Genomic DNA, 26,040 nt, shown 5'->3' with positions numbered 1-26,040 from the left:
CCTTCTTTTTCTCCCAGCAATCCAGCATCTGTAGAGCTGCAATTCATTATGGTATAATAGACAATGATGGTGGTTGGGTGGATATCACTAGACAAGGAAGAAAACATTATTTCATCAAATCCAATAGAAATGGTGTTCAAACAATTGGGTAAGTACCTAAATAATCTTTTGGACCAGAGGTTTTAAGTTGTAACAATAAGTTACATTCATTTAGAGCAAAGCATAGAAGAATTTAGTTTATAAAGAGAGAAGGTAATTTTCAAGGTTCATTTCAACTACATAATTTCCATGGGCAAAAAGAAGGAAAAGTATCTGAATTCAAAGTTGAACCCTTTTGCTTATAAAGATCATGCTAACATTCTAAATTTTCTAGTTTCATTAAGAATGTACAAATTTATAGTTTTTCCCATTGTGAAGCAATACATTTTTCAGCTATGATAAAAAGTGCCTGAGAAGGCTAATTGATTTGCATATTCTTCCTGCCCTGTTTGGGAGAATTATTTATTTCATGCAACAGTAACTTTGTTAATAAGATAGATTACTAGGTAAGAGAGCATTTTGCAAAGTCTCTAAATATGTAATACACTATGTCACCTTTCTTTTGTCTGTTAAAATGTGATTTGACCCAGTATAAAAGCATTGATTAACTTTTGAAATGTTTGTCATATTAAATATACTAAATGTATTATTATAAAACAACATATTTTCATATATACTCTATAGAAAGTAGAAAAATGTAGGCTTTTGAAATATCTTTGTAGTTTCTCTTTCTCCTATCTAAAATAATAGACATTATTGAACCTCATAATGGAATGCCTTTTCTTAGGAAATATGATAGTCTCCCTTCCTTTGTAACTGAACGATTGCATGATACTCCACAGTATAGAATTCATAATGATAAGAAAGAATTTGTTAAGAATCCTTGTAAATTGGTGGAATGATGCCCTCTGTATACAATTTTATTCAAAGGCCTGATGTGTGGTTTTTAGCCATTAGTGATTAATCTCTTAAGTAAAAGCTTTACAGAAACACTTATGGATTAATTTATTCACTCAACAGATACTTATCTTAAATAAATAATAAATATTAGTTTTTAGCTTTGGTAAGCCAAACATTGGGTGTTGCACTAAAGAACATTTATTTCCTATTATTTACCTTTTTCTTTTAACTTGTTTTTTTAATTGTTTATTATATAAACTCTCTTGAAACGTGTGTGTGTCATATTAAAGTACCATCAGAAATAAGCATTACCTTTTGCAATAGATGTTTTTTATGAAAGCCTGCGTATAGATAAACTAATTAAAATACCTATTCTTATATTCTTGCTTTTTAATAAAACATATAAGGAGGAATTCATTCATTTATTGTAGACATTTTACTAGATACTAGGGGGAACAAAAAAATGAATGATGCATATTCCTTTAAGGTCCTTATTATTTAGTAGTCTTTTTACACTGCCTTGTATTGACTATTTTGAAAGATTAAATTGTTTGCTTCCATGGTAACAGGGAATGAGTATATTAAGAGTTTTAATTTTAATAGGAAACAAATATATAGATACAAATGTGTATTATTTTATGCTATTATGTATAAGTTTTTGAGATTGATAATGAAGAGATTTTTCTCTGATATCAAGAATGGTATTTATTTGGCTCATACTTGAATGTAATATGAATTTAGCATAAAACAGATGATTAATTCTTATACTGCTACATGTCTAGATATAGAATTCAAAGTTGAACCCTTTTGCTTATAAAGATCATGCTAACACTCTAAATTTTCTAGTTTCATTAAGAATGTACAAATTTATAGTTTTTCCCATTATGAAGCAATACATTAAATAAGAACATTTAAGAAAATGTTCTTAAATAAGAACATTTAAGAAAAAATCAAACATTCATAGACTTAAAAAATATAAGAATTTATGTTGATGGTGATGCATGTAAGATGTTGACGATTGAAATTTTTATGTTTTTATCTTCAGCAAGTATCAGTCTGCTAATTCCTTCACAGTCTCTAAAGTAACAGGTTAGCACTTTTTTCGTCTTATTTTCTTACCACTCTGTTGCACATTATTCTTTCTAAAGGATTTGCTTATTGTTTTGTGTTTGAATTCTTCAGTTCAGGCTGTCACTTGTGAAACAACTGTGGAACAGCTCTGTCCTTTTCATAAGCCTGCTTCACATTGCCCAAGGTACTGTTTTCTAGATTTTCTCCGTTTTTAACCTGTAAACAGGGGGCCTTTTACCCCGGATAACTGCTTTTGCCTGAGATTCTGGTGTCTCTAGGACTCAGAAGATGTATCATCTTGAACTGCTAGCAGCAGGGAGCAATGGACACCACAAACTGCATGCACTCTAGGCACTCCTAGTGTAGTTTCTCCAAAAAATGTGTGTGTGCTTTTTTTTTTTTTTTTTGTCTCCACAAAAATCTTTATTTTAGCATTTAAAAGAAAGAATCACATGTTCATTCCCCTACAGCTCTATGAGGCTTGGCCACCCAGTAAGTTACAAGTTACGCACGTCAGGCACTTGTCTGGTCATTGCATGACTCTTTAATGGATCACATCAGGGCCAAGCAGCCCCTTTCCCTATGATTAGATGTAAAGGCAGGTACTGTTAAAATGTGTCAGCATTTTTATTCAAAGCATAACGGAAGTTATAGACAAAGGAATGTTTACTAGATCACTATCTACATTCTCACAAATATATAACAAGGTGTTAAAACCAGAGACTAGAACTCAGACAAGCAAAAAGCTCCTGCAGTCTTTCTTTGACCTGAACTTACCTACGAAGAAATGAACTCAGTTTGAATCTACTGATCTTGGCCTTCCACAGACCAAGTGCTAAATATGGTTAAGGTAGAGCGTGCACAGCATGATCCTAAGGGCAGAACAGCTGGTTTTATCGCCATAGGGTGGGCAATGAATGCGCAGCAGTTCTCAAATGCAAAAATAAAATTTTATAGTCAATGGGGACACCCTTCCTCCTACAGAAGACATTTTTTATAAAAATCAACCTTTAATTCAAAGTTATAAAAACTCATTCATTTATTACTTATATTTAAGTGGTTCTGGTTTAGATGCTAAAGTGTACTGTGTTATACAAATTTTAGGAACATGAAATTTAAATAAGAAATGTAGCCATTTCTTAAAAACTGTGTTGAAGAAGATCGGCTTCAATTGGTAAAGGTAGTTGCAATGAAGTTTTGTTTTTTTTTTTAAGAATACTTTTAGGAAACTAATTGATACTTTTATCAAACAATGATTTTCATATAGTCATTTTGTTGAGACTCTGATTTACTATGTAGAATGAATTATGTTTTTTCCAGTCTTAGCTTTGATTTCCTTTTAGTGTATGAGTGTGTGTACTTGCGTGTGTGTATGTGAATCCAGAAGAGCCAATCAATTTAAATAAGTGCCACTTGGCAGTTTCTTAAACTCTGGGAGTGAATTTTTAAAAATATCATGTGACTGACTGAACACTGATAATTGGACCCCATGTTTAAATAAAAGAAATTTTGGAAACTTTGAAAAAAGGAGCTAAAGTATCAGGAAGGGAGTAGGATATCTGGAGAAAGAACATTTCCATTCAGAGGGAAAGATAAACTCAAAGGCCCCGAGGATGAGATTATTCTGTATGTTTGAAGAATAACTATTAGGCCAGTGTGACAGGAGCTGGGTGAGAAAGTGAAAGAGGGGTAGGATATAATGTCAGAGAGGTAATGGGAAGACAGAATACTCAGGGCTTATTGGCTATTATAAGGATCCTGTCACTTGTTCTGAATTAGATGGAAAGCCACTAGAATATTTGGAGCAGAGGAATGATATGATTAGGCTTGTATTCTTCAGTGTAAGTGTGTGGCAAAATTGATTGGAGGGGGCAAAATCGGAAGCAGGGAGACCATAGGGGAGCCTATTGCAGTGAGCTAGATATTGGAAGATAGAGCTCAGAGTTACAGTGATTGAGGTGCTTAAGGATGCTCTGATTTTATTTCAGTGTACAACGAATAGAAATTGGGTTGAATATAAGGTTGAGGTAAGGAAGGGAGTTAAGGATAGAATAAAGGTTTTTTTTGGCCTGAGCACCTGAATAATGGAGTTGACATTTATTGTCGGAAGCCTACAGAAAGAAGATATTTGCGGACTGGGTGAGAAGATTAGGAATTTGGTTTCAAATATGCTAAATTTGAGATATTTATTAGGTCTACATGGAGATATTCAGTAAGCAATAGGACATACAGATTTAGAATTAAGAGAAGAGGTCCCAACTAGAGGTACAAATTTGGAAATCAATAGTTTATAGATGATAATCAAAGCTATGAAATTGGATGAGATACCAAAGATGTGAACATAGAGTAAAGAACCTATGAGATGTCTGTGGCAGACAATGATTCAGTTTTTCCAAGTTATGTGTTTACTAAATTCTGCAGTCATATTGGGTACCAAATTCCCAGATACAGAGAGAGAGATACTTCCTGATGTTTCTTTCTGCTTTGGATCCCCAAATTAGAAAGCTTCCTGGCTAAGCTTTTTTTTTTTTTAAAAGAAAAAGAAAGAGAAAAGAAACACATCTGTGCCAAAAGCTGGAAGTAGGTAAAGTAAGCAGAAGCAATTGTGCTTACTGCCGGGATTGTACAATTGACCTATTTCAGAAGGAAAACGTGTATATATACACTGGAATGCTACTCACTTATAAAAAATAATGAAATTTTGCCATTTGTAACAACATGGATGGACTTGGAGGGCATTATGCTAAGTGAAATAAGATAGAGTAACACAAATACTTTATGATATCACTTCTATATGGAATCTAAAAAAAAAAATACAACAAACTAGTGAATATAACAAGAAAGAAACAGGCTCACAGGTACAGAGAACAAACTGGTGGTTACCAGTGGGGAGGTACAGTATAGGGGTAGAGGATTAAGAGGTACAAACTATTAGGTATAAAATAAGCTGCAAGGATATATTGTAAAACACAGAATATAGCCAATATTTTATACTAACTATAAATGGAGTATAACCTTTTAAAAACTGTGAATCACCATATTGTATACCTGTAACATATAATATTGTACATCAGCTATACTTCAATAAAAAATAATGAGTAGGATTTAGAATGCTGAGTTTACTTTTGTGTATGCATGTCTATGATCTTACTAATAAGAAAGACTGAAATAACCAGCTACTTCATATTTGTAAGCATGTATTTATTTTTTAGAGTATACTGTCCTCGGAACTGTATGCAGGCAAATCCACATTATGCTCGTGTAATTGGAACTCGAATTTATTCTGATGTAAGTACCCTAATCTATGCAGCTCTCAGTATCTATCTATATGCATGCACACGTGTTTAAATGTATATATGTACATTTATATACAGAAAAAGGAACAGATTCTGTGTTGATATACATATTCTCGGAAAGGTCAATCATCAGTAACACTAAAAACTAAATATCTATATGCAAATATGCATGCATAATCATTTATCTTAACTAAATTTTTCTTCATATCCTATCTATATCTCTTATATCAGATACTAAATGAAATAGCTTGGATGCATCCTTGGGAAGGAAAAAGCATTTTATTTTTCTTTAACCTTCCTTTTGGTTCTTCAGTACTTGAAGTATAAACTGGATAATTAAGAGTTTGTCAAATGTATGAACAATATCTCCACTGCCAAATGGGCATTTAGCAGGTAGCATAGAATCAAAACCAGGTAATCATTAAAATACATACAAAAGGAAACCAGTTGAGGGTGTATTGTAATGGATGCCAGGACTGGGGTTGGACGAGGAAGATTAGCTGTGATGGCTTCAGGGCCGATAAGTGCTTTCTGATCCAGGTTTCAAGTGTGGGTTGGTAAAGAGGATTAGCGCACATTTTAGGTGGGGTGAATGGCACCTACAAAGACATGGAGATGAGGTGAGAGCAAGTGAGCTGAAAGTGGGTGTGACTTGTAGGTTTGCTTGTATCTGAGCTGGTGAGATGTGAAGCTAAAAGGGGCTGCAGCCAACTTAGTGTGAGGGATGGAGGGAGGGATCCGGCTCTTGAAACATGTAATTGGAGAGTCTAAATACATGCTGATAAGTTTAGATTTTATGTGGCAGACATTTGGAAACCACTACCAATATCTAATCCAAAGAGTTCCAAAAGAAATATATTCTTGATGTACTTATTCAGTAGAACACTATGGAAATACAATTGTGAAGAGTCCTGAAATGTGAGTGTTACCACCACTTGGTGAATTCATTTCGGGTTCAGGTTTTTTTGTTTTTCAGTTCAGCTTTACCGTTAAAATTATTCTCCGAATCTAAGTCTCTCTCCCAGCTCCAGGTTTGCAGTATTCTTATCTGCAATTTCAATGTCCTGTTGGTATCAGAATTTGGTAGTCCTCACAATTTGTGCTTATCTTCTTGTCTCTGAAAACATGCTTTTTCTAATTTTTCTGTGAACATCATGGTCATTCTTTACCTTCTGAGTTATTGCCACTTTCTCTGTGAAGTGTATTGCTGGTTCTCCTAACCCAAGTATGGTGTTGCTTTTCTTTTTTATAAATTTATTTACTTTTTAAACTTTTTGGCTGTGTTGGGTCTTTGTTGCTGTGCGTGGGCTTTCTCTTGTTGTGGCGAGCGGGGGCCACTCTTTGTTGCGGTGCGCGGGCTTCTCACTGTCGTGGCTCCTCTTGTTGCGGAGCGCGGGCCCTAGGCACGCGGACTTCAGTGGTTGTGGCACGTGGGGTCAGTAGTTGTGGCTTATGGGCTCTAGAGCTCAGGCTCAGTAGTTGTGGTGCACGGGCTTAGTTGCTCCGTGGCGTGTGGGATCTTCCCGGACCAGGGCTCGAACCCGTGTCCCCTGCATTGGCAGGTGGATTCTTAACCACTGGACCACCAGGGAAGCCCGGTGTTGCTTTTCTTTAACCCTATTACTTTGTTTTTTCCTTTTATTTAGCACTTAACTGATTCTGTTAGGCGTTATGATTGTTTCCCCACCTCTTTTATTAACTTTTAAGTTTCTTGAAGGCAGCAGCTGGGCAAATTATGCATTATTTTTTCATCAACAATTTTACATGTGCCAAGATGTGAACAAGACAGGCCTAGTTCCTGCTTTAACAGAATTTAGAGTACGCAGTGATATCAGACATTTGGCAAACACCTTGAAACATAAATGTTTGTTTAAAAAAATTAATAAATATATATGAATGAGGAAATCTAGAATCATCAGAGATTTCCAAAGAAATCATTCTTCCCAGTTTGTCCCCTTAAGTAAAAAAACTTTTAATTTTACTCATGTCTGGTGAAAATCTTTCAAAATATCCTATACACTTCTGTACCTATAAGCCATCTCTTTGCTAGAGTTCAGGTTTTTATTAGAACTTATATCCTGAGATCATTTTATCTTTCTATCTCAGTGAAATGGGGTAAGAAATTTTGTATTACTATGTAGAACAAGTTGAAAATATATATTTTTTATGTGCTAAATACAGAATCAGAGATTCAGCCATTAATTAAGCAATCTTCCCATCCCTTACAAAATACATTATCTATTTAAATACAAGATATGGAAAAATGAGAAACAATCTATCAATCTCCCTCTCTCCCCCATCTTTCTCTCTTTCCATTTATAGAGTTACAACTTGTACATTCTATTGCTTTCAGCTTTTATTTCTCATTTATGACAGATGAAATTAATTTCTGCATTCATTAAAAATGTTCCACTGTTTTCACAGATATAGTTTTTTCTTTTCGTGGTATATTAGTTCTTACAATGTGCGGGTAGGAAAAGAAAATCTCTTCTGACCTTTGAACTCAAATCGTAATGCCTGCTGACTGCATAGTTATGGGCAAAACAATAGTTTCAAACCATATTAAGTGCTTGGATTTAGTGAATGTTATATCTAAGCACTTTTATTGCCTTGGGAAAAGTGCTGATGATAACCTTTTAACAGAACAGGATAAATACTGAAAAGTGTACAGTTATTTTTAATTCCAGCTGTTATGAACCATATCGGACACAAATATTAATTCAGTGAGGGACTTTAAATGGTGAATAAAATGTGTCCTCAGAGTAAGGATATGGGGTTTTGGATGTATGGTATTTTGTGATATAGCAAAAACATGAAAAGTATTAGACAGCTTGGCATTCGGTCTCTCTGATCTAATAAATACTGACTGATGCCAGAGTTCAGAGCACAGTAATAAAGCAAGGTCACGTAAGATACACATGCTTATGTGAACTTAGAAAAGCACATTAGGTCACTCACATGTGCATAGAGATAAGAAAAGAATACACCAGTGGGTTCAGAAAAGACCCATCGGGATATGGGGTAGATTGCTTTATACTGAAACAGTTCAAGCGTTTCATTTTGTAGGATTTTGTCAGGCTATGCTCAGCTATTGACAAATTTTGGTAGAACATTTGGATGAAAGCAATTGTCAAAATCTACAGAAGACTTTAATTGGCCAAAAGAAAAGCGTTGACTTCTAGAATTCAGTCGTGTTAAAAAAATGGAAAGCGTTTGTTGGACCTGAGACAATTTTCTCCTTTATAGAAATTCCATTCAATTCAGATTATATAACTGGTACAATGCAAAAATAGAACTTCCTTAGTACCTCATGTCAGACCATTGAAACCAGAGTGATGTACATTGCAAATCTAGGTAGAAGTGATGGTTATTCTTCATCTTTTTTTCTTCTTGGGCTTATTCTTTTGGGCAAGTTTTCTCTACATAGGTTATATTATCTAATAGGAAAAACCTCCTCATTTAATGTATGCCTGTATTTTGGAAAAGGGACTGTAGAGATATACAGAACTATGTTTGAGTTGCTCAAAGTCAAAACTGAATATAAATGAGGTCCAGATAATACCCCCTGTGAACGTTTGGTCGGAGTGACCTGAGTAGGAACTAGCAAAGGCTGAAATTTAAGAGTGATAAGTAGGCCCTTGAAGAGATAAAGGAGCTAATTTGCATTTTATTGCTTGGACAGTAGTAAAAGCTTGCTGTTTGGACAGATTAGCTGGTGAAAGGATCTTATCCTTGCAGCCACCCTTAAGATCTACCTTCAGGTGCGACTTGCTTGGCTCTAACTTTGTGTCTTTTAAAACATTCCTTTATGCACAAAACATCATCCTGTAACTGCTCACTGGGTATCCACACAGAGACAGATGTCAGCGACCTTGTGTCCAATAGAAGAGTAGGCTGGACAAGTTCAGCAGACGTTTTCTAATGATGGTGGTTTTTTCCTTTCTTCTTCAGCTGTCCAGTATCTGCAGAGCAGCTGTACATGCTGGCGTGGTTCAAAATCACGGGGGTTATGTTGACGTGATGCCTGTGGACAAAAGAAAGACTTACACTGCTTCTTTTCAGAATGGAATCTTCTCAGAAAGGTAAATAAATTGATATATATGTTTATAAACATATATGTATTTAGATATATCATCTTTCCCATTATGCTGGCTTTACAACCAACTCTCCTTAGCATGGCTTTGAGGTTTCGTGACTGAGCCAGTGTGCTTCCTTTGCACGCTGTGTAATGGTACATCTTCCAGGGATGGGAGAAGCTGCAGTACCAGAGATGCCTGTCTCCTGCAGGCTTATAAAAATCAACATGAAAATCGAATTATGAGTCAGAACCACTCTTTTGTTAATTGATCTTATAATAAGGAAATTTCTTTCATCCTCTTTTAGATTTTCTAGGTTAGTTTTTACATGTAACTCTTTCTAGGTGAGCGAGGCACTGAATATTTCTCTACTCCAGTTATCTGACAAAGTATTTGACCAAAACAATGAGTCTGATTTTCCCCGGCACCAAATTCTCTTTTTGATTGGAAGTTCGATGCCTAATATGATGTAAATGAACTCTTTCAGGTCATCTGGTATTTGGCTCATTAGTATTATATATTTCAGTGGTTTGAGAAAATTCATGTGACTTACTTTATTGAGTAATAATAAAAGTTAAGAGAAAAAAACCCTGTAGTGATTTTTTTTTAAATCATTGGTACTTGGGGAAGTAATATTAAGTCCCATGTATTTTGTATAGATACAGATAAATCCCTAACTTTTAAACATTTACTAGGTTCTTCAAAATTGCCAGTGGAGGGTTTGCACATATGGTAAAGTTTCTGTAAAGGACACAAAAGGATATGCCATGCAGGATACCTAGATTGCCTTCCACATAAGCCATCCTCATAAAATGACAGCTTTGTACTTAGCATCTATTTTCAGATGAGACTGTATCAGGAGGCCATTGTTAAGGAGGTGGCTTCTCCACAGCCTGACTTAGCTGGCTCATATCAATGCCCTAGAGTACTAACTTACCGTTTCTTAAGTCTGAAAAAATGTAAATTGTATTGCCATCATACTTAGTAATATTTTTAACATCTAAAAAAAATTTAGTGAGGAAATTTAATGGTCAAACCTGTAAGATCCTGAGAATTTCTTCACTGAAATGTAAACAGACACATAGAGCTCACTCCCCACACCCTTCCCCCATCTCTCTCCTTCTCTCTCTCTGTCTATATATATGAAAGGCACAATATATAAAGTAGATGGAGTTATAGAGTATGATATGCAGTTTTATAAGCTAAACTGAGTAATGTGGCTTCATTTACCTGTCATATTTCTTAAATTTATTTTAAACCTATAAGGTAGATGATATCCTAAGAAAACTGAGAATAATAATTATTTATGAACATCTACTATGAATTTTCCAGATGCTCGAGGGCCCTTTAAGTATATTGACTCAGCTCTACCAGTAGCCTTACAAAGTCGGTTCTCTAAACCCTAATTTACAGACATGTTAACTGAGGCTCAGAAAGGTTAAATGATATGCCCAATGTCATATAACTAGTCAGTCTCAGAGCTCAGATTCAGAACTAGTTCTGTTAAGTTCAAAAATGTGTATTTTTCCGGTGTATCACTGTGTAAAAAGACACTTTCCAGGGCACTTTGTCAGTTTGTTTCCTACAAATAAAAATGGCTTTCAATTAGCTGTCTACTTGTATGAAAAACCTGGCTTGTGTATGTGTGTGTGTTTATTGTGTAATGTTGTGTGTGCACACTTGTGACATTCTCATCTCTTCTTCTAAAATTCTCCCCTTTCTTTCCTTACACGTGAATAAATATGTAAAAGAAATTGCACTTTGTCTCTCTCTTAGCATTTGTGTTTATCTCTAAAAGCTTTTTTGTATTATTAAGAAAATAATACTTTATGCAAAAAATATGGACTTCAAAAGTTTACATTTGATTAGAATAAATAATAATTAATGCCATTATCAACCAGTTTTAACTTGAGGCATTTAAGCAAAACATACCTTGATTAATATTGTCAAATAAAATATAAATAATTTAATAAAGAGTAAAAGGAATGGTTTTGCATTGCTTTAAAGTCCTGTTTTAAAATACTTCTGAAATGAGATTGAGTGCTCTGTGTGTGTGTGTGTATGTTTCCATTTCAGTGAAGAAATACTTAGGACCTTCCAGATTTGACCATTAAATTTCCTCACTAAGATTTTTTTGAAACCACAGATGTTAAAATATTAATAAGTATGCTAGCTATATAATTTAAATTTTGTCAGACTTAGGGAATAATAAGTTAGTATTCCAGAGTATCTCTTAAGTATCTCCATCTCTTTAACTTGCAGTTAGCTTTTAACCATGCCGGTCAGTTGTAAACCTGTATCTTAGTATTTCCCCAGTAAAATGGCATAAGAGCCACTTAACTGTACTTTATTGGAACTAAAGGTGGTAATATATGAAAACATGACCTGAAATCTATAACGTTCTATATAAAGGACTATTATTACCACTATGCACCTTACATTTTTTTTAGCAAACTTGTGTACAGCCAAGATTTTAAGAATTATGTCATCCTCACTCAAGCTTTCCAATAACTATAAATCATAGTAGTCTAAGAAAGTTGGCCATCTGGATTCATAGAGCTGCTTTCTTGACTGTCATAAGAAAGCATGATTTGTTTGAAGGATTATATATGGAGATGACATCAATACACTCTGTGTATTTTTTGCAGTTTACAGAATCCTCCAGGAGGAAAGGCATTCAGAGTATTTGCTGTTGTGTGAAATGGAACACTCGGAGGAGGAACACTATTCCAAATGCCATATTTCTGAAGTTTGTATAAAACTGTAACATTACTGTACAGAAGATATCAACTATTTTCAACCCCCCATGAGTGTCAAATGCATATAAATTGTGATAGACTACGTCTATAAAATAAAACATGGGACATTATTAGTTTAGGGAAAAGTAATGAATATGTAATGGTTTTAGAAATCCTGTGTTAAATATTGCTATATTTTCTTAGCAGTTATTTCTACAGTATTACATAGTCATAATTGTTCTACATTTCATATGTTATATTATATGGTGCTTTGTATATGCCACTAGTAAAATGAAACTAAACATTGAATGTGAATGTTCCTCAGAAAATCATCTGGTGCATTTAAAAACGATAATAAAAATAGTAACTCTAAAAATGAAAAAAACACATACTGCATTTTCCCAAGTTCAATGCTATGATTACCTACTCCATATAATATCAAATTATTTTCCACATAATACCTGTATAGTTTTTCTCTTTTATTAAGTTTAGGCATATAGAATATTAAGTCCTGATATTGCACTTATTTTGTATAAAATAATTCCTTAATATCCAAGTGAATCTGTTAAAGTGTTTGATTTCTTGGGAACGGTCTTAATAGTAAATGGAATTACGTCAGAGTAGTGGTACGAAAACATTTCTAGTGATCATATAATAAATGTAGGATTAAGCATGGGCAACCAGAGCTTTCTATGTATTGTTCAAACTGGGGTCACACATTTATATTGTATCCTGGCAAATACTCCTGCGGGCCAGGAAGTATAATAGCAAAAAGTTTAACAAACATGAACTGATATATTGCATCACCATTGCCACTGATTTTCTTAATGGTAAATGGCCTTGTGTATAAATGTTGCCATATTATGGTATCTATAATGGTGATATATTTGTTTGTATGAAAAATGTATTGTGCTTTAAGACTAAAAAACTGTAAAATGTTAATTTTGGTAATTTTTTTTCTGCTGGTGAATTTACTCTTTCCTTGTAAACATATTAAAATTAATCATGTTTCAAAGTATTTTTTTAGTCCCCTTTGTATCCTTATTTTGATTTAGAAATCATTTTCAGTTAACAAAATTATTGTAAGTCTTTTGAATTTGGGTTTTGACATTAATCTAAACAACACCCCTTATATCAAATGTTTCAGAGTCACCCTGATTATTTAGTTATTTGTTTGTGAAAGACGAGACAGACAATATATATTTAGAAACATTATATTAAGGGAAATTTTGAAAAAGAGAGATTTATTTATAAACTAGAAGGAAGGAATCTGAAAGATACAAAGTGATTATGAGAAATTGGCAACAAATACTTCAAATATTTTTAGAAAGGAAATGAGTAGGTGTTTAGGAACAGATAAAAGAGAGAGAAATTACAGGAGGGATCAGAGAAAGCAAGAGATCTGGATCATACCAAAAAAGGAAAGAAAAGAGGGGCTCACATAAACAGCTGCTGGAGAGGCAATTGGTGAAGAAACTAACATCATGATCAGTTATCAAGTATTGGCTGGGAATTGGTTCAAAATGTAGGTAATCAAAAAGTAACCATTTATATATTAAAAATGTCAAAACTTAAAGCAAATTTTGTGGGATCATATTTTCTTCCAAAAGACACAGACACCTTCCTAAATACTGTGATTGAAATGTAAACACATATAGTGAGATTCATCTTCTGTTCCTCACTCCTCCCCCCCACCCCGAGTAGGGACGCCCCATTAATTCTGCCAGTATAAGAATTGTTATATTTGTCTCTTGTTTAGCTATTCATCATCAGTTTTCTGTACTATTGCCATGTCTCCAAGTGGAGCCTTTTCATTTTGTTCCTCTCCATTCTTTTTCAGTGCATCATTAATTTTTACTGGAATTACTCTCTTCCATAAGTCTGTTATTTAAGAAAACCAAATCATCTTATAAAAGCATTTAAGACCCTCCATAGTCTTGCTCCATATTGCTTATCTCTGCTGTTCTACAGGGTGTGGCCTGGAGTAAGTTACATAACTTTCTATGCTTCAATTACCTCACCTGAAAAATGGGACAAATAATACCTCATAGGGATTGCTCTAAGAATTAATTGAGATATTATGTATAACCTACTTAAAAGAACATTAAACACACAATATATGGTCAATATATGTTAGTTTTTATTACTAATATCTTTATAATCATTTTTGTTGTTATTTACCATGGGGAAACTATGCATCTGTCATAAAACACTACTGATCCTTCAGCATTTAACTAAATGTGAAATCCTCCAGGAATTTTTCTGCAACTCTCCTGGTAAGAATAAAATAATGCTCTCTAATATGCCTTTTTAACTTAACCATATTAATTTTTAAATTTTGCCTTATATTATATTTAGTTCTTTAAATTTAAGGATAAGCTCCTGGATAATGGTAATACTCTTATCTATCTCTGTACCCCAGAGACACAGTAATTTTTATCCTCTATAAATAGTGGGTCAGTATTGTTGAATGAATAGTCCAGCAATTCCTAATTTTATTCTTGATGACATAAGTAAACATTGTGCATGTTGTCACAGCAGAAATAAAATATTATAGCTAGTTAAATTAGTTTATTGATAAACATTCTAAATGTGGACTTAAAACAGAGTTCAATGCTTATATAATAGTATCAATATTAACATCATTATTTTAGCTTTCAAAGGTTAACAGACCACATGTTAACTATTACTTTAATGTTATGCATCTAATAAAAATAATGTGGGCATTTCAAGTAGAGCAGAGTAATCAAAATTTTTTTCTTTCCTAAATCTGTTGATAATTTACATGCTATAGTGTCTATTTTTCTATTCAATATTGTAACTTGAAGTCTTGACTTTTCTCTAGCATTTCTACTATGTTCTTAAATATAAACTCACTTGAAGAACATGGTGAGCTAAGCAAAGAAACAAAGCAATGATTTTTGCAAACATACCAAACTTCAAGATTTAGGGTTTAAGCTAATTTATTGCACAAAGAATTACATTGTTTAGGTGGATTTAAAACACTTATCTGATGTGGTATTTCAACCCTGGCACCATAATATTTAGGAGTTGAAGAAATAGTTTAGTCAAATTACCTGAACCTCTTTCACTAATTTGCTGGAATTAAAGGCTAAATTATACTTTTGAGATTTTTAAAAGACAAACTTTTTAGAACTCTACTATTATGCCTACCGGTTAGATATTCTCTTTTTTTCTTGTTCTCCGATCCCTGTCATGTTCTGCAAAATAATGAGTGTAAAACAATGCTGATAAGCAAATATCTTTGTACTAGATCATTAAATTGTGAAAACTAATTTTTCAGCGACTACTAAAAAATACCTTCTAATTAAAACTCTAATTGTCGACTATATTTATGACTATGCTGATGAAGATGAAAACAGAGGGCCTACACAGGGCTGTATCTGATAAGCTCACTTTTAAAAAGGGACGTGTATGTAAGATGAAATAGAAATCAGGAATAAATATTTAAAAGTGTATGGATTGATTTAAAATAACATTAGGAGTGTTAAAATCCCAGCCTGACTGAGCTCTTAACTTATGCTAAAACCAAGATTTTTTTTTTTTAAAGCCTTATGGGAACAACTTGGTTAGGAACAATACAATGAAAAACATGAATAAATGAACAGATAATAGCCCCTCCTGAAGCTTTCTGCTTTCATTTATTCTAGGAGAAGGGATGACATGTATTGAGCACCAACAATGTGTTAGAAACACTGCTTTAGATTTCATGTATATTATTTGATTTCTCACAACTTGTGAGGCAAGATTATTTTCCCAAATTTATGTATTAGAGTGTAGATTCTAAAAGGTTAAGTAACTTATCTCCATGTGAACTCTCAGAAGTTATTTAAATAAAGTTACGGACTTTATTTCAGATATTAATGAACTAGATTCAATCACTTTAAATCAAATTTATTAAGGTATAATTTACATTCAAGAATGTGTATGCATTTATTATACACTTTGATGAGTTGTATTAGTTTCCTAGTCCTGCTCTAATGAAGTAGCACAAAATGAGTGGTTTAAACAACAGGAATTTATTGTCTCACAGTTCTGGAGACTAGAAGTCCCAGATCAAGGTGTTGGCACAGCCAGGCTCCCTCTGAATGCTCTAGGGAATGATGTGTTCCATGCCTCTCTTCTATCTTCTGTTGGTTTGCTGACATTTTTATGTATTCCCTTGGCATGTGGCATAAACCCAATATACACACGTTATCCTCTTTATGTGTGTGCCTGAGTCCAAATTTCCCTTTTGTATAAGTACACAAGTCATCCAATATGACCTCATCTTAACTGATTACATCAGCAATGACTCTATTTCCAAATAAGGTCACATTCTGAGGTACTGGGGATTGGGATTTAAACATGTGAATTTTGGAGAACACAATTCAACTACATTAGTGTTGACAAATTTATACATTTGTATTTACTACCATTATAAGGAGATATAAAACATTTCCATAACCCCCGCCAATTTTGTGTTGCTTATTTCCAGTCAATCCTCCAAATGCCCTCAGATTTGGCTATCACTGTTGTGCTTTTTATCAGTATTAGATTGAACACCTCTAGGGGTTCATATAAATGTAATTATCTATATAGTATGTACTGCTTTGTGCCTTGCTTCTTTTGCTCTGCATAATGTTTAATGTTTTTAAGATTTACTCATGTTGTTATATTTATCAGTAATTTTTCTTTTTTAAACATTGAATAGTACTCTGTTGTATGAATTTCCATCAATTTACTCATCCATTCATCTATTGCAGATGAATGTTCCATGTTTTAGGTAATATTGAATAAAGCTGCTACGAATATTCATGTACAAGGCTTTGCCTATACACATATTTTCATTTCTTTTAGATACATAGGTAGAAGAATTGCTGGGTTATATAGCAAATATGTGTTTAAAATATTTTTGCTCACCTTTTTTTCAAAGTGGTTGTACCATCTTACAGTCCCACAAGTAATGTAGGAGAGCTCTTGGTTGCTCTACATGTTTGGCAAACTTGATTACATTTAATCTTTCTAATTTTAGCTGTTCAATACATGTGTAATCCTCTCTCATTTATGGTGGTTTTACTTTGCATTTACCTCATGAATAATAATGTTGAGCATTTTTTCATGTGCCATTTATATATCTACTCTGTTAAGTGTCTATTCAAACCCTTTGCCCATTTTTAAATGATTGGTTGTCTTTTTATTATTGAATTATAATAGTTTTTCATATATCCTGGACATAAGGCTTTTGTCATATACATCCATATACATATAAGGATATGTATTTTAAGCAGTATATATGTAAATATGTATTTGCTACTTTAATGACGTTTTTTGGAGAGCAGAAAATTTAAATTTGATGTACTGCAGCTTAATTTTTGTTTTGTTTTGTGTTTTATTACAAGTGTTCTTCAAAAGTCCTAATTTTGCTTTAATTTTTAAAAACTATTTTCACTGGATATAAGATTCTGTGTTGACAGTTGTTTGCTTTTAGCATCTTAAAGATGTCATGTCATTGCCTTCTGGCTTATGTATTTTCTGAAGAGAGCTTTGCAATCATTCTATTTGTATCCGTCTCTACATAATGGTTCTTTTTCCTCTGGCAGCTTTCAAGATTTTCTCTTTATCACTATGTAGAGATTGTTTAGTCTCATACTGAGGTCTAACCTTTTTGGGGTCTCTATGAAGTGCTCCCACTGATACGCAAGGAATAGCCACTCCGGATGCTCAGAACTTGTTTCCTGGGTCCTGGTGAGCTCTGGAAAAGGTTCCATTTATTCTTCTGTCATTGCTGTTTTTTGAGTCAGGCTGGTATTAAGCAAACACTCCAGGGGATCCTATGAACATTTGTGAACCTGGGCCGACCTTGCCCAGCGGCCATCTTCCTAGGGCTAGCGGCTCCCCCAACTGCACTGTAGAAGAGGAGCGAAGAACTTCCTTGCAGCCAGACTCAAGGCTCTGCGCCGTGAAGGTACACAGAGCCAGAGTCAGGGCTCCCACGTGTCTCTCACCAGCCGACTTCCCGGTACTGCCTGGGATGGCAAGACTAAGGAGTTCCCCTGAGATCTGGCCCGGAGTCCCCGGCTAGATGAACCTAGCCCATCCCTACAAGGCGTCGATCTGGGACCGATCCGAAAGAGCCCGGATGCCGAGTCGCAGGATGCGCATGCGCAGTTTGGCGGTTCGCTCGCCCCCCCCCCCCCCCCCCCCCACCACAGCCTCACGGAGCACCTGCTCTCAGGCGTCCAGGAGCTGAAGGGCTGTGTGAACAGGGCCGGTCCAGCCTCGCAGCCCATCTTCCTGGGGTCAGCTGTTTCCCCCACTGCACTCCTGACGTGGAGCAGGTAAGGTCCTTGGAGCTAGACGCTCCGTGGCCCTGTGCCGGCAAGGTACACAGGGCGGCCTCTGTGGGAGTCAGGCCTCCAAGGCATCTCTCAGCAGCAGAGGACTTTCCCACGGGGCCCTGGACATCAAGACTGAGGAGTTCCTTAGATCAGCTTCAGGGGAACAGGCGTCTCTGTTTTGGGGCGGGCTGGACCTTGGTAGCGCCTTGCTGCTCTGGAACTCCCAGCCTGCGGCCTGGCCTCTCCCGCCACTGCCCAGACCCGGCTGCGCAGCGGGCTGGACCTTGGCCCGACCTTGCAGTCATAAAAATAAGCCAAATCCTGTATTTGCACTTAGCCGGGAGGTGAGTGTTCATCTATAGCTGTTAAATAGAAATAACTTTTTTTTTTTTTTGCGGTACGCGGGCCTCTCACCGCTGCGGCCTCTCCCGCCGCGGAGCACAGGCTCCGGACGCGCAGGCCCAGCGGCCATGGCTCACGGGCCCAGCCGCTCCACTGCATGCGGGACCCTCCCGGACCGGGGCACGAACCCGTGTCCCCTGCATCGGCAGGCGGACTCCCAACCACTGCGCCACCAGGGAAGCCCCTTTTATTTTAACATAAATAATTCCACTGCAAGTCTTTAATTGACTTCAGTTATCAAACATCAGAGAAGAAAAGAATTGGGAACTGTTGTCACTGCTTAATAATAAGATTTTTGCTCCTACTTGGCTCATTGCTCTGGCACTGCTGAGACGTGCAATGTAAGGAAATAATTATGATAATGTATCCAGAGCAGATGTGCTGGAAATTGTTCTATAACTTTGATACAGTTTTAATCGACCAAAAGAAAAAAAATCTTAGCTTCCTTTGAGAACTATAGTTGGACAACCTCTGTCTATGTTGTATATGAATTAATGTGTGTGTAAATTTACATTTTTTATAGAATGATGGTGTGTTAGATAGATGTCTTAGTGTTCATCTAACTACCATTCATCATCTCAGTTTGCAGGTGGAAAAACTGAATATGCACTGACTTGGCCTAAGTCTTATAGAGCTGTGAATAATTTTAAGTAAGTTCTTCAGACTTCCAATCATATTTTCTATATTTCCCTGAGATAAAGCCAGGAACTAGCACACAAACCCAATGTTAGAGTCCCGATGCCTAAATGCTTTGAATACATCCTTGCACACTTCAGAAAGTATCAACAGTGATTATACTACAAACACTCTACCAGTAAGGGCGAGTACCATACTAATAAAGAATAAACCTAATTCGGTAATTTAATGTATCAATTTAGAAGCATATCTGTTTGTTGCATCAGAATCTCTTTTTTAAAAAGTAAAAAAAAAAAACAAAAAAATTCACAACATATACACTAAGTCTGTAAGACATTAAAAAACTACCAGACAACTGGTATTGCTGTGTGAAATACTAAGAGGCCTATCAAATGATTTTATAAATAGTACTAGTAATAGCCATTTTCATAGAGTGCTTATTACGTGCCAGGCATTGTCCTAAACAGTTTATATGGAAACTCACACAGTCCACACTACAGTCCAGTGAGGAGAGGGCCATTATTATCATGTTCATTTATAGATGATAAGAGTTCAATAACTTCCTCAAAATCACCCATAAAGTAAATATTGGAGCCAGGATTTGAACTCCTAAAATATGGCTCTAGATTCTGGCCTCTTATTAGTTATTTCTCTCCCACAGCCAGCATCTTTTATTAGCTGTATACACAGCCTAATCTCTTTATGCAAATATACTTTTCAGAATGGGTACAAGGTATGAAGATACTTTTATCATAAGCAAATGCCCTATAAAGTCATCTACTGCAGAGGAGGCTTCAATAACTAGGCCAACAAGCTCCCCACCTGGGTAAGCGACATCACCTAGACAAGTAAGTTTCCTGTTTTTCTGCCCCACGTTTTAGCCTCTAATTGGCCTCGTGTTGTGAGGGACTCCCCGTGAAAACCTGTCAGAGCTTTGACCAGTAAAGTTTGTGTGTGCTCCTGCCACCTTGTGGTTGTATATTGTTCCTTGGTCAGCTCTGAAATCCCCTACACTTGATATATATTTTCCATTTTGGTCATCTGTTTTTTATTCCTTTGTTCCTCCTTTCCTGTCTTCTTTTGGATGAGTCAGGTATATTTAATTATTCCATTTTTTTTTAACTTTTCCATTAACTTTTTAGCTCTATATTCATTTATTTTTCTCATAGTAGTAATTTATAGGGACTGTAATATGCATTTTTTATTATATTACTGTCTATCTTAAATTAGCACATTTGTCACTTCTAAATGCAAGTGCCTTCAAACAGTTTAATTCATTTACCACCACTCCTGCCTTTTGTGCTCGTGTTATCATAATTTTTACTTCTACATTTGTGATCTGCCTTATAAGACGTTGTTGTTCATTGAAGTAGTCAGTATTTATTTACATTTACTTTTTCCAGGGTTTGTTTACTTCAGAAGTTCTGTGTTTCCATATATTGTCATATTTTATTTAATATGAGAAAACATAATATACCGTAGTGTAGGCCACCTGCTCATGTATTTACTCAGCTTTTATTTATCTGATACATCTTTACTCCATCTTCAGTTTTGGAGGACATTTTTGCTAGAGAGAGATTTCTGAGTAACTTGTCTTTTTCCTTTTGATCACTTTAAAGATATTCCATGGTCTTCTGCCTTCTATAGTTATGATGACCATTAAACTTTAAGTTTAATTTTTGTCCTTTTGAATGCAAAGTGTGATTTTCTTTGGCTGCTCTTAAAATTTTATCTTTATTTTTTGGCAATCAGACTGATAACCAATTGGTAACTAAAATACCTAAATCACCTGTAGATTTCTCTTTCCTTTTTTATTTTTCTTTGATTTGGGGTCATTTTTTTCTTTTCTTTTTGCATGCTTCATATGTTTGAATTGGAGGAAAATTGTAGAAATTCTAAATGATGTTATCTTCCTCCAGGTGGGCTAAATTTTCTTTTGCAAAACAACCGCAGCACTATTGGATCACCTTGGTCCTATTAAGGCTTGGTTTTCGTCTTTGTTAGGGCTATTTTATTTTTGTCTTCATTCCCAAAGCCCTCACTATTAGAGCATAGCCTTTCTGGGGTCTCAAATTAAAGCACGGGGTAGTAACGAAAGCCACCCCTAACTTTGACTGGGTTTGAACTCCAGCTTTTCTCCCTAAATCATGTGGCTACTGCCATGTCTGCTTTAGCATTTTAACCTCCCAGATGCTACTTCTAGTAAGTTTTAAAAACATTTTTGAGTGTTACCCTGTGAGTGCACAGCAGGTCAGACAATGATTTAGGGGAGATGTGTATACTAATTTTTAAGCCCTCTCTCTGAGGTTTCCTTCTCCACTGGTGTTTGCCTATTAAATCCCAGCCAGTATGGCAGCACCAACATCTGGCCTCAGTCTTCTCAACACAGTAAGACTTACACTTTCTGCTTCTGCTCTATCATCTTCCTTGTCTGACATTTCATTATACAATTCCCTTCTCACAAGGGTTTTACCCCTTCAAGCCCTGCCTATATTTGATGCTTTCCAAATCCATGTTTTATAGATTTTTTTCAGCTTTTATAGTTGTTCTGTGCTGGAAGGCTAGTCCAAAACAGGCTATTCTACACTGGCTGTAACCAAAAAGCTACAAATGTTTGTTTTTATAAGCTGTATTTTATTTGGAAGAGGTAATGAAGCCCATGGCAACAATAAAAAAATTCAGATGTTCTAAAGATATATCATGAAATGTATGTTACTTTGAATTTATAAAGTTTCCCTTTATAAATTCAACCAAGCCTCATACGGATTTACAGTCACAGATCTGCATGTCTTTGTATTTATGGATTTGTGCATACATGCATGTGAACTCTTAACCATTATGCTATTCTGTCTAATTAAGAAATTAATACCTCCTTATTAATTTAAAATATTTTGACCAGTCATTTTTCTTTTCATTTTTAAACTTGTATGTGTATGTTGTTAAATTTTTTTAAAAATTAATTAATTTATTTTTGGCTGTGTTGGGTCTTCGTTTCTGTGCGAGGGCTTTCTCTAGTTGTGGCAAGCAGGGGCCACTCTTCATCGCAGTGCGCGGACCTCTCACTATCGCGGCCTCTCTTGTTGCGGAGCACAGGCTCCAGACGCGCAGGCTCAGTAGTTGTGGCTCACGGGCCTAGTTGCTCCGCGGCATGTGGGATCTTCCCAGACCAGGGCTCAAACCCATGTCCCCTGCATTAGCAGGCAGATTCTCAACACTGCGCCACCAGGGAAGCCCCTGTTAAATTTTTTAAATCTTTTCCTTAATGATTTCGGATATCATTCTGCTTAGAGGAGCCATTCTTACTTCAAGCATACATTAAAAAAAAAAAACTTCAATGTTTTCTTCAAACACTTTAAAGTTTTTATTTATTATGTTTAAATAGTGGATAAATCTAACATTTATTTTGGTATAAGGACTGAGGAAGGAGAAATCCAACTATATTTTTCCAAATGGCTATCCATTTTTCCTAGCACTGTTGTTTGAATAATTCATCTTTCCCACATAAATTTGAAAATGCTGTCTTATTTGAACTAAACTTCCATAAATATTGCTATAATTATTGGCTGTATCTTCTGATCTATTGATCTAGCTATCTATCAGCCAATACTAACATGCCTTGTTAATTTGCTTTGTAACATATTTTAATGTTTGGTATGGCTTATGGCTTACTACTTGTGTTTTTTAAAAATTGCCAGCGAGTCTCACATGTTTATATTTTCATAGGAAGTGTAAAAGTCATTTTTTGTCAGTTAATAGTCCAGTTTGAGACACAGGTATAATATTGGATGCCTTATGCTTTTGGTTATAGTTACAGTTCCTGCTACCATAATTTTTCTTCTTTTTATTAAACCGGATCAATGATATCCCCAGAGCCTATAATGTGAGGTCATATGTCATACGCACTTCGTGATGTGGTGACATTCCTGCTCCCACTGTACACATCCTCACTGCCCAGCAGAATGCTTCTGGGAGAGATCATCCTTTTCTCTTTCTGTCTTGTTACAAAATAACTCTAATCCTTCTAAGTAGGATTTAGTAGACATAAATGTATAAAACATATCACAAAGAAGTATGTGATATAAATAGGCAGCAAGTTGTAGTCTCCACCAAAAAAGAATAACATAACCAGTATCTTTCAACATTGAGCTGTGCACTGAATTTAGAGAATGTTTTCACTTAGTTCCTGGTTCCTATTCTATCTGCTATAAATATGCATTGCACTGGAATATACACAAATTCTAAAACTTTGCAGCTTGTACCTTTTAATTTATGATTCCAACCTACATTTTATGAAAGCAATAAATACCATAAAACTCATTTAATATTAACATTTTTCTTTTACATCCTTTAGTAGAGGAAAATGATCTTAATTTGATTTTTGTTAGTCTGATGAACATGTCAAATAATAATTCCTCAAATTCCAGTAGTGTCTTAAAATTTACAAGCTTTTTTCACATATAATATTTAATTTGAGTTTGACAAAAAGTCCATGAAATAGATGTTTGTTTATTTTTCCATTTTACAAATGGGGAAAGCAAAAGCAGAGATGTTAAATGATTTTAGTGAACTCCAAAATGATTTGAAAATAAAATAAGACACTTCTGCTTTAAATATGATTGCTATTAATTTTGTTTATTAAAAAAATATTAAGAACCTATGGAGCTGATTCTGAAATTTTCCATGCATTTACTGAAATAGTGAAATTATTGAAATAGTAGAGTGACATACACATTTTAACTGTTACTTATATCAGAATATTATATTGTCACAGGAGGTTCAAAAATATCACTTTTTTCTCAATCTAGAGCCTGTGAAATTTTTTACATCAAAAAAACCAAACCATCGATAATCACAAAGACATAGAAAAGTGTTACAATCATACATTCCAAAAGGGGAAACTAAATATTTCTGTCATTTACTACTTTATTTGAAATATCTATCAACTTAATAAGGAGACATTTCTACCACATAATTTTTGAAACTGATGTTGAGTCTTTGAGAAGATTTCTGGTCTTGACTCATGTACCAAAAAAAGTATTATGTAGTTTAAGGATTTATATTGGATCTTAGTTCAGATTTTATTTTATGCTTATCATATAGTCTAAAATCATTAGAAATATTTCACCCAGAAATGGTTAAATGAAATAGTGTAGATAAAAATTGAGCAGAAGGTATGTTTGGAGAAAAGAATTAGAAGGGCAGAGAATTAGAAGAGGCTACTTTTATAAATGATTGGAAGACAAATGACCCTTGGTATATTTGGTTTTTTTCACAGAGTTAACAGATACAGATTAGAGACTGTTTTAAATATCCTCAGTGCTTGGAGATAATCCTTCATTCATTTGGTTGATGCTATATTGAAATACAGGGCTAGTGCAGTCACATAAGTAGGGCAGACACTTAGGATCAAAAGTCAATGAGTCGTTTTGCTGACAAGAAGTTAAGAGTTGAGAGCTTTGATAGTGTCAGGTCATTGGGAGAACCCAGGATCTGGAAGATCAAAAAATGGTGGGAAACTAGGTGGTTGATAAATTAGGCCAGAGTCTGGAATACCTAAAGTTGATAAAGTAGAATAAACAATAGAAAAATAAAAACAGTGAGAATACAGAAGAGAATAATAGTCTGGACAGGTTTATTTGTCTGTGATGTCAAAGAGAAATGTATGGTTCAGTTGCCCTGAAGGCTTGTGTAGGATAGATGCAACAAAGGTAAGTGTGTCATGTGTGTCTTGTGTACATTACTCTAGGAGAATTTATCACTATACGTTTCCTTATTGAAATAGTGTTATTAACCAAAATGCTTGACCTTCTAACTGCTTTGTGTAAAAAAGAAGTAGTGATGCATGTGATCTGGTATGGACCCAACTAAGATTATTTAAGAGGATATTAGTCCATTACAATGTAAGTTCTACTTTGATGTATTGATTTTACTGCCTTTAAGAGACTTGTTACATTATAAATCAGGATTTCATTGAATACTGCCATATTTTAATCATTAATTTTTTTATTCATAGGATAGAGTTTATAAATACTTGTACATTTTGATTTATGTACAAGAATACACACACATAGTATATGCGTATTAAGAACAATTTATGTCTGATCACAAGACCAATAATTTATTTTTTATGTATGCATTTTTTCTTTTTATCTGCACACACTCTATTTCCTTTACAATACCACAGATGAAAAGTGTTGAAATTATAGCATCTCACATGTAATACAGTAAATGTGAAACCTTGCAAACATTTGAAAATAAGAATATAAATTAGGAAATCATTCATGTGCTCTTTATTAACAGGTATTGCTAAATATAAACTTTATTGCATGTGTTAAATTGTCTTTTCTGCTTTATACGAGTCATCTTGTTTAAACCATTTAAACATTTTTCCTTTTGGCAATTGAAGAAATATAACAATTCCGAAAGGAAAGAAGGAATGTTCCTCCGCAGTGAAAAAAAAAAAAATTAGACCAACCCACAGATAATTTCTACTGGTTCTAATGGCTCTTACCCAGCTCTTTTGGTTAATAGGACATTCTGT

The 26,040-nt window shown here is 34.8% G+C and overlaps 1 protein-coding gene across 2 annotated transcripts in view; it reads left to right on the top strand.

Moving 5' to 3' along the window:
• Positions 1–13,114, top strand: part of CRISPLD1 (cysteine rich secretory protein LCCL domain containing 1) — a 42,574-nt gene extending 29,460 nt beyond the window's left edge. For both annotated transcript variants that reach the window (XM_027127860.1, XM_027127861.1), the window contains 6 exons: positions 18–148; positions 1,985–2,028; positions 2,122–2,194; positions 5,223–5,298; positions 9,258–9,388; positions 12,031–13,114. In XM_027127860.1, the coding sequence (XP_026983661.1) occupies positions 18–148; positions 1,985–2,028; positions 2,122–2,194; positions 5,223–5,298; positions 9,258–9,388; positions 12,031–12,082 (507 nt within the window). In that variant the 3' untranslated portion in view covers positions 12,083–13,114. The remainder of the gene's footprint in view (positions 1–17; positions 149–1,984; positions 2,029–2,121; positions 2,195–5,222; positions 5,299–9,257; positions 9,389–12,030) is intronic.
• Positions 13,115–26,040: the final 12,926 nt, after the last annotated feature.

Source organism: Aethalodelphis obliquidens, unplaced genomic scaffold (assembly GCF_003676395.1).
Source record: "Aethalodelphis obliquidens isolate GAN/ISIS:26980383/991018 unplaced genomic scaffold, ASM367639v1 scaffold33, whole genome shotgun sequence".
NCBI lineage: Eukaryota > Metazoa > Chordata > Mammalia > Artiodactyla > Delphinidae > Aethalodelphis > Aethalodelphis obliquidens.
Note: the sequence above shows the minus strand (reverse complement) of the source record. Positions and strands in the feature narration are given on the sequence as shown.